The sequence below is a fragment of the Culex quinquefasciatus genome, chromosome 3 (assembly GCF_015732765.1).
Source record: "Culex quinquefasciatus strain JHB chromosome 3, VPISU_Cqui_1.0_pri_paternal, whole genome shotgun sequence".
Classification (NCBI taxonomy): Eukaryota; Metazoa; Arthropoda; class Insecta; order Diptera; family Culicidae; genus Culex; species Culex quinquefasciatus.
In genome coordinates this window covers 58,758,067-58,767,648 of record NC_051863.1, presented here as the reverse complement: position 1 = coordinate 58,767,648, position 9,582 = coordinate 58,758,067, and the positions used below count along the sequence as shown (strand labels likewise).

The following is a 9,582-nucleotide window of genomic DNA, read 5'->3' as shown; positions in this document are numbered from 1 at the left end:
GGAAGAAAACGAGCATAGAAGAGGAAAAGATGTGTAGAGGGTAGAGAGTGCGATGTCACGAATACATGTGAGTGATTGTTTACTTCGTGGATTGTGGTTGGTGCGGTTCGAATACTGTGAAAAAGAGTGGGTGCAAGTGATTGTACCTTAAACTGGTGTAACCACTGATATATTTACATGTTAACACTAAAGTCCATAAATTAAGTTTGAAGCCTCAGAAAATCAAAATCAAATTGTTCGCTCTACAGAAATGCCTTAGCGTTCTCGATTACGAAATTCCTACTCGAAACTAGGCGTCTGAAGGCTTGATTATTGAGGCAATTGCAAACCTATTTTTACACCTAAGCTTCCATCCACCCCAGGATTCGAACTGACGACCTTTGGACTGTGAGTTTAACTGCCTATCAGCGACTCTACCAAGACAGGACTCAGGAAGACGACCTGGACTGAGCTAGCCACCTTACCTCTAGGTTAGACCGGGGCCAACATTTACTTAACCCGTCCGACGGAATGGCATGATCAGTTTCCAACTATTTGTAATAATTTTTATGTTTTTTAAACTTTCAAGTCAAATATTTGATATAAGTATTAGTATGCATTTTCAGATTATATCAGTTTACACTGATTAAACAGTTCAAGTATTTTTAAATTTATGTGATCTATCAAATAACTGCACAAACGTATCTTAAAAAGAGGTAAACACCAAAGTAAAAACAGAACATTCACATTCAAAATAGCTTGTTGTTATGATTTACTTTTGAAATTTGAAAAGTTTTTATTAAAATTTAGTAAATTATAAGGTTAGGAGAAATAAATTTTATTTCAAGTTTTTGGCACCTCTTCCCCTTTTTTAACAAATATTTTTTTAACAAACATCGAAATTTCGATCTCATATGCCAATTTTCTTAATTAAAAACTATAATTCAAAACTATACTAAAAAACAAAAAAAAAATGTTTGAAATTCATGTTTTAATTAATATATTCATTGTATAAAAAAGATCATAAGAAATATCTAAAAACTTTTGAAACAAATAGCGTAATTATGTTTCCATTAAAAACTTTTTGAATATCAGAAAAATGTTTAATTTGTGCTTATGCTATTTTTGTATTTTCGTTCAAGATATCCCCCAAAAATTTTAACAAAATCAGGGAGCAAAACAAAACGTAAATGCATTTTTTTCATTAATAACACAAATTTATTGGATGGATTGTTCATATATTGTTTAAGAATGTTTATTTTGTTCATTTAAAATTTAATTAAAAAAAAGAAATTTGAGAACAAAGACCAAAACAAATGGGACGATCTATTCTTGATTTTTTTTGAATATTTTTTTATTTTTTGGACAGCTGCGTAACTGTTATTATGCCAAACGGGACAATTATTTTGAAAATTTTGCTTCAAAATTGAAATTTAACAATATTTTATTTTTTCCTCGACCTTCACAAAAAGTGAAGGAAAGGAAAAACATACAAACTTTTAAGACAATATTTTTTGAACTATTTTAATTTGAGTTGTTTCCTATGGCCGGATGAAACTACTTCACAGGCCGCCCCTTTTTTATACATAATTTATAACAGTAATGCTACGGTCAAAAGATTGAAAAATTCCAGGTAAGATAAGGTAAGGCGAGTTTTCGAGGTTACAAAAATTAAAGGCATAAAAACCGAATTTTATATGAAGGTTTTCAGCAAAGTTTTCCGGGCTAGTTGAATTTTATTTTTTGGAAAAATATATTCCCTAAAAAGCGTTTTTCGGTTCAGTATGGCATGCTGAACAAACCTACAGAAAACATCCGTTGAAATTTGCCTTGAAATGCGACATAATTTTCTAAAACATTATGCTAAGATTTAGCTAGTGGTTCAATGAAACAAGGATTGAATTCCGAATTACATTGACATATTTCCACCAAAAGTTTTACAATAAATGACGGAAATAATTTGAGAATAACATTTTTTGATATTTTAAAATACTAGGCCAATAACATTTTTTTGTTATTTATAACATGATTTGTTATTCGTCGTTATGAAATTTTTGTTATTGGATTGTTATTGTAATAACGGACTAATAACATTTTAAGTTATCCATCGAACAAATCTTCGTTATTATTTTTTGTTATTTTAACCAGTGTTCCCACTAGCCTAAGCCGTCGGCTAGGCTAGGTTCATTTTTCTGGTTCAGGTTCACTCCACACGTCGGCAAGCATCATCGGCTCAGGCTCAACGAGTGCCGTGAACCATGGTTCATTTGGTTCAAACCAAGCGAGGCTAGCCAAAATGAACCATTGGCTTGAACCAGGCTTGAACCTGATCAAATAATGTTAGGCTAAACGGCGAGCTCTGTTACACCATACTGTTCAACCCTAAATCTACTACTGCGGAACATTGTTACACCGTAACAGTGTTACACCGTAACAGTGTTACACCGTAACAGTGTTACACCGTAACAGTGTTACACCGTAACAGTGTTACATCGTAGCATTGTTACACCGTAACAGTATTGCAACGAATGTTGTGGTGTAACGAATGTTATGGTTAGGCTTAGTGATTTTTCACGCTCGAAAATTGCAAATTTCACGGGGTCCTCAATTTCAAAACATTAAATTTCACGCAAATTTCGCGGAACTTGAAAATGTTAAAAAGACTCTGAAAATCCTTTGTTTTTATCACAGAAACTACTTTTTATGCTTCGTATATTATTCTTCAATAAACTAAAAAAATCTTCACTAAATTTGAATGCGACACAAAATAACTTCTAATTTAAAAAAAAATCCTTCTGGTTTATGGGTATATATTTTGAAACAAAATGTAGGGCACGCCTATTCTCATTTACTGAACTGCTCTTTTAATATTCGACTAATAAAGCTTAAATGTTTTCGCTAATTTGCTTCTGTTATATCGTTTTACATTTTATTGAATTTAATATTGAAGTATGATTTTAACAATCTTTTCCGGCCAAAATAAGTAAAATAAATTGAATTTTCTGCGACATTAAGCCCATTAAACATATTTTTTAAGGGTTTTAGCTCACTTTTCAAAAACTAAATTTGACAATTTGCAAAAATAATATAATTTTACACAAATTGTTATTCTAAATGAGAAAAGAAAACACCAAAAGTGATATTTTTTTTTACTTTCGCGGGAATCATCTATCCAAATAAACAAATATTGTTAAAATTTAATAGGCCCAAAAAAATTTGATATGTTTTTAAAATGTGATTCCAAAGATAAAAAATACTCTTCATATTATTTTGAATAAAACAAAGCTTAATTCTTTTAATTTCTTCCAAAACTATAACTTTGAAATAAAATAGCCGTAAAATTGTTAATACAGCGATGAAAATATTGCTAAATTTAGTTAATTTAAAAAAACTCAAAAATCTGAACATTTCTTAAAATGGTTCATATCAACTTGATATACATTAATATTCAAGCTTTTTAATTGAAAACTAATAAAATAAAAAAAATAGTCTTTTTGGATGAAATATTTATTAAGTTGTTAATGTTATTTAAAAAAAAATTAAACAAATTGATAAATTTTACGAACTTCAAGCCGTCCACGAAATCGTCAAAAATCACTAACCCTATATTAGTAATTAGTAACCAGGGTATCCACTCGCTTAATTCTACAGTAGTTAATAAGATTATTTTTATTCCTTTTTGAGTTTGATAAAAAGAAGAAAAATCGTTACATTTTCACACAAACATAAAATTTCACGGGATTTCACGGAAAAAGCCAAATTTCGCGGATTTCACGCTGTCCGCGAAATCGTGAAATTTCACTAACCCTAGTTATGGTGTAATAAATGTTACGGTGTAACAAATATGACGTTGTAACAATGTTACAGTGTAACAATGTTACGGTGTTACAATGTTACGGTGTTACAATGTTACGGTGTTACAATGTTACGGTGTAACATTGTTACATCATTATATTTGTTACACAGCAGCCTTGTTGCACCGTAACACTTATGCATAGTCATGGTTTTCATTAGCCGGGTTAGCCTGGCTTAAGCCATGGTTCATGGTTCACTGAACCAGGATTGAACCACAGAAGGAGGCTTAAGCCGAACCTATTTTATTGGTGAACCTAGCCTAACCGGTTCATTTGGGAACTCTGATTTTAACAACTAATCCGATCATCCATAACAAAAAATGTTATTCCCCAGTTGTTTTGGCTTTCAACCAATATGTTATTGTTATTAAACTATTATGCAAAAATGGATTTTGCAAGAAGATTCCATAACACTTTTTGTTATTTTAACAGTATTTGTTATTGAAATGGCATGAATTTTGTTATTACCTTCTGCACGGGTATGTTAAAATGTTCTAGCAAGGTTCATTACCAGGTTCGTTTCTTTCCTCCCGAGAATCGATTGAAGTCACTGCGGCTGCACCCACAGAGGGAAACCGTTCGCAGTGTGTGTGAGAGCTGCCGTAACTAGAACTGTCAGCCCGGTGGGCGTCTTCCACGTCAATCTCGGCCTAGCTTTGCATGTTTTGGGTGGTTGCGGTGGATTTGATCGGTTTTATCTAAATATTTAAGTTAAAAGTAGTGGAAAAGTTGGAAAAACTCCAAAGAGTAACTAACTTAAGTTATCTTGAGTCTTAAAATTAGTAAAATCATGGGTAAGTAACTAAAAAGCGTGTTTAAACTAAATGTTTACCAACCGGCCTAAATCAATTTTGTTTTCATGTCCAACTCAAGCTGTCCCGACTTCGGTTTCTCTGGTTCTGGCCTCGGTCACGGCCGTGCTGATCTTCTCCGCAATGCAGATGTACCGACCGCTGATCGCTTCGTCCCAGATGGCCACAATCTTCGGAGGATTCCTTGGTTCTTGGCTCTTTATTTTATCTCTTACGGTACTAGTTGTTTACTCTATTGATTTTCAATGTTTTGATAATGAATTCTGTTTCCTAGGCCGTTTCCAACCTCGAAACCGTCGTGCTAGGAAAGGGATTCCAGGCTAAGCTGTTCCCGGAGGTGGCCTTCTGTCTGATCGGGTCGCTGTTTGCCTGTGGAATGGTTCATCGAGTTTGTGCTACTACTTGGTAAGTCCTCAGAAAGAATTCATGAACTGATTAATTCTTATTAAATTTTTTATTTCAGCATTCTATTCTCAATTGCGGCTCTGTATTACATCAACAAAATTTCACAAAAGGTGCACAATGCACCGGTTGTTGTGGACACCTATGCCGGCAAGAAGAAGAAGAAGTAAGCGAGAGAGACAAGACTGCAATTCCAAAGCTGCGTGGAATACCTAGTTACTTGGGAAGAGCGTACAACAGTAAACTGAACAAAATATCTCAATAGCCATCGCACACAATGTACTGTCTCGTGGTAACGATTAAGATTACTAAGCACCAAAATTGTACTGTTTAAAATAAAAAAATAACATGACAAAATCATCATTTAGGTGTCATCCATAAAGTACATCACGCTCTAGAGGAGAGGGGGGTTTAAGCAACCGTGACAAAGTTTGGGCCGTTTTTAGCGTGACACACTTTAGAGCAATTCTCTACCAAAACCGGAAATGGATTTTATTTGTATTTTTTTATTTGGCTCAAACTTTGTGGGGGCCTTCCCTATGACCAAATATGCTATTTTGTGTCATTGGTTCACCCATACAAGTCTCCATACAATTTTGGCTGCTGTCCATACAAAAATGGTATGTAAATATTCAAACAGCTGTAACTTTTGAGTGAATTTTCTGATCAATTTGGTGTCTTCGGCAAAGTTGTAGGTGAGGACTATTGAGAAAAAATAGGTACACGAAAAAAAATGCAGATTTTTTTATAAACTTTCACAAACTTTTCACAAAAACTCAATTTCCCAAAATACGTATTTTTTGATTTTCTAGATTTTGCGAAACAAACATGGTCAAAAAATCTGCCGCTGAGTTATGATTTTTTTTAAGGGAAGATTTTTGGATAAAATCAATGTTTCATGCAAAAACAAATTCTACGTTATTTTACTATGCAAAATTGAATTTGCAATCGAAGAGTACTTTACAATTTTTTTGATAAGGCACTCTGTTTTCAAGATATAGCCACTGACAGTTTGATTTTACAGAAATATTTGCAGTTTTTCGATTTTTTAAAATAGTGACCATGAGTAACAATTTCTAAAAATATTTCTTTTGTGAAAAAATCAGAAAAATTGCTATCAATTTGTCACACATTGAAGATTGGACCTCGGGTTGCTTTAAGAAAAAGAAACACGAAAATTGAAGTTTTCTAATTCTCACCAAAACAACCCACCATTTTCTGATTACGATATATCAGCAACTAATGGTCCGATTTTCAATGTTTACACATGAAACAGTCGTGAAATTTTCCGATCTTTTCGAAAAAAATATTTTGTATTTTTTTTTAAATCAGGACTAACATTTTAAAATAACCAAACATTGAATATTACGCCCATTTAAAATGCTAGTCTTGATTTAAAAAATTTAAACCTACCACATTTTCCACATTCTAAAATTCAACTTTTTTTTCCGTGAACTAAAAGCTCTATTTTCAATGTTGCAGTGAAAAAAACGTAGGAAATTTTGTCAGCTTTCAAACAAGAGTTTTTCTTTCGAGTATTATTTTTATAGTGCCGTCGCTTGTGTGCTATCTTGTGACACGTCTGCTATAAAAAGATAGCACACAAGGGACGATGCAAACAAAAATGAAAAGAAACGAATATAAATACAGTCGACTCTCTGGCTGTCGATCTTCTCGATATCAATATTGCTCCATCTATCGATGAATTCTTCAGTCCCTTCAAACTGCATACTTCGATTGACTTTATTCCTCGATATTTTCTCTTGCTTTAAAAATCTCTTCCGGTTGTCAATATTGTCACTAACTCATGGCTTGCATAGACATTTTTCTTTGCAAAACGAAGCTTTGAAGGGTGTTTGACATTAGTTTGTTTTTGTTTGCTGGACGTTGCCATGATTCTCTCTCATAGCTGGGTACCAAGAAAAACATATTTTCAATCGAGTCTTCATTTTGCATCGTTCTGTAAACTGATGATTCTCTTCCTCGACGGTCCCTTGGATATTGACAATCAGAGAGTCGATTGTACTATTAAGGGGTTACATACATGTATATCGGCAAAAAAGTAAGAGGTTAGTACGAGCGCAAACTTCAACTTTTTTGAATTTTTTTTCAGGGCATTAAAATACACATTTTCACCTACTAACGAAACAAATTTGAAGATATTTGGTTGCATCATTACCGAGATGTAGCAATTTCAAGTAAGTAGTTTCAAAAAACGGGTGCCACGATATCTCAACACTGTCTTGACCAAATCGGCTCAAAATTTTGATGAAAACTCGTTAAGCCGATTCTGTGTGCATGACGAGGCCCGATTTTCAAAAAGTTTATTTTTAAAAAAGATAAAATTATTTTTGTGTTTTTCACATAAAAAAATCGTTAGTTTTTGATTTTTGTTTTTTTTTTTTAAAGCAAATTATAGAAATTGGGCTTCGTCATGCACACGGGATACATCTTGAGAGTCTTCACCTCAAATTTCAGCCAATTTGGCCCATCCCATCTCGAGATATCGTGGCACCCGTAAATCAACTCGGTGTTTCGAGAAAAACGCTCAGAAAGTTTGACAGTCCGCTTTGCGCACGGCAAAATGTTGAGCTTAAAATCGTCTCTAACTCAGTTTGATACTGAAATATCTTCATGAAACTTTCAGGAGTGATTAATAATCATTTGAGTGGATTTAACAAATACTCTGTAATATAAAATTTTGTGATTTTCTACATGTATGTAACCGCTTAAGTGGATTTAACGGTACATTTATATAAAAATTGAAGATTCAAAAATTCGTATTTGGGAACACAACTTTTAGTGATATTTTAGATTTTATTTCTATGTACCCATTTTTCCGAAAAAAAATTATCATACCTACAACTTTGCCGAAGACACCAAATCGATCAGAAAATCCTTTCCCAAGGTACAGAATTTTATACATTTACATAGGGGAGAGTGGGGAGACTTGATCCCCTTTTTGTTGTATCGCACATAACTCTGTCAATTTCTCACAAAACTATGAACTTTTTGCATGAATTGAAAGCTTAAACATTCAACTATGTTTGGCTGATAAGGGTATTTCATCAGATAAACTCTTCGAATCATGCCAAGCGTTTTAAAAATATATTTCAAACCGGCATTTGAAAAATGTTGGGGGTAATTTGATCCCCCTTTCAACATTTTAAAGAAATCTAATTTTTGTTTACAAAACTTTTGAAAAATGGTTCAAACTGCAGTAAGTTATGTATAACTATACTAAAGGAAACTATGTACGAAAACCCAGCCCAATTATTTAATCTTGAGGCTGATTCCAGTGACTGTACAAATGCAGGGATCAAGTCTCCCTAAACGCACTTTTTTTTAAACAATTGATTGTAAAAATAGTATGACGATAAATTTAACGTCAAATGCGTAAGGGTTTTGGAGTTGATATGTTTATCAAACAATTCATGTATAAAAAATACTTTTTTGAATAATTTTTGAGTGTTTTCTATACACATAAAAAAATACAATAGAATACAAATAAAAAAGATCTCTTGGAAGTTTTTTGCAGCACTTTTTAGAAATATGTGTGTAACTCAATCTAAACAATTTTTAACTTTTTTCTTTGTTTTCTACAATGAGTTTTAGTCAATTTCGCACAACTTTCTAGAACAATGCTAATTGTTTTATCCACATGCTGACGAGATACAGGCTTGGGATCAAGTCTCCCCACTTTCCCCTACCCATTTCGTATGACCAGCGCCCATAATTGTATGGAGACTTTTATGGAAAACTAATGATGAAAATGGTTTGACATAGAGAATGTTTGAACAAAGTTTCATCCAAATCAAAATCTTCATTGTTATTATTTCATCAATAAATTTTACTGGGTCAAGAATATAATATGTTTTTTTATTATATTATATTTATGAAAAAAGGTTTTTTTGCATCAAAACTAAATAATCCGCTCCCAGGATATGTGATATTTAAAAACGGTATTTCCAATCAAAACAAAATTATTTTTTAATAATGTTAACTAATTTTATTAGTTACTTATCTACACGTTTTTCGGATCTCAGCCAATGCCACACGTCCAATTGAGTTACTTTTGCCAGCACAACAATGCAGTTTTATCATTTTCGCGCCACTGATTTGCTCGTTATGTTTATTTCCATTACAATAGATTTAATTTTTTTTTGTTTTATTCAACTGAAAATTTTGATGATGATGATATTTTTGTTGTTGATATTTGTGTTTGTTCCAATCTGATATTTTATTTTTGTCGCGTGCTCGAACGTTTTTTTTTCTTCCCTTAAACTACGCAGATTAAAATTAGTAGGAAAAGTTAGAAATAATATCATACGACGGGGATTACTTCCTAGTTTAGTTTGCTCCGTTTTTAGACTGTTTATTGTTTTTTTTTTCAATTCTTTTCTGGAATGATGTGATCGTTAGAATCGCGCGATTCGGACTGTTTAGCTGGATTGGTTGGAATAAGATGAATTAGGGTGGTTCAATAACTCGCTGACTAGGCTGAACTCTCTTTCAAATTGGTCGGGTTTTTTTTC

General features: G+C 32.8%; 1 protein-coding gene across 1 annotated transcript; it reads left to right on the top strand.

Moving 5' to 3' along the window:
- The first annotated feature begins 4,462 nt into the window (after positions 1-4,462).
- On the top strand, positions 4,463-5,410 carry LOC6047809 (protein KRTCAP2 homolog). The gene is made up of 4 exons (XM_038262927.1): positions 4,463-4,627; positions 4,707-4,861; positions 4,920-5,050; positions 5,109-5,410. Exons 1-4 carry the CDS (start codon positions 4,624-4,626, stop codon positions 5,215-5,217), a joined length of 399 nt encoding a protein of 132 aa, XP_038118855.1. The 5' UTR covers positions 4,463-4,623; the 3' UTR covers positions 5,218-5,410.
- The last annotated feature ends 4,172 nt before the right edge of the window (positions 5,411-9,582 follow it).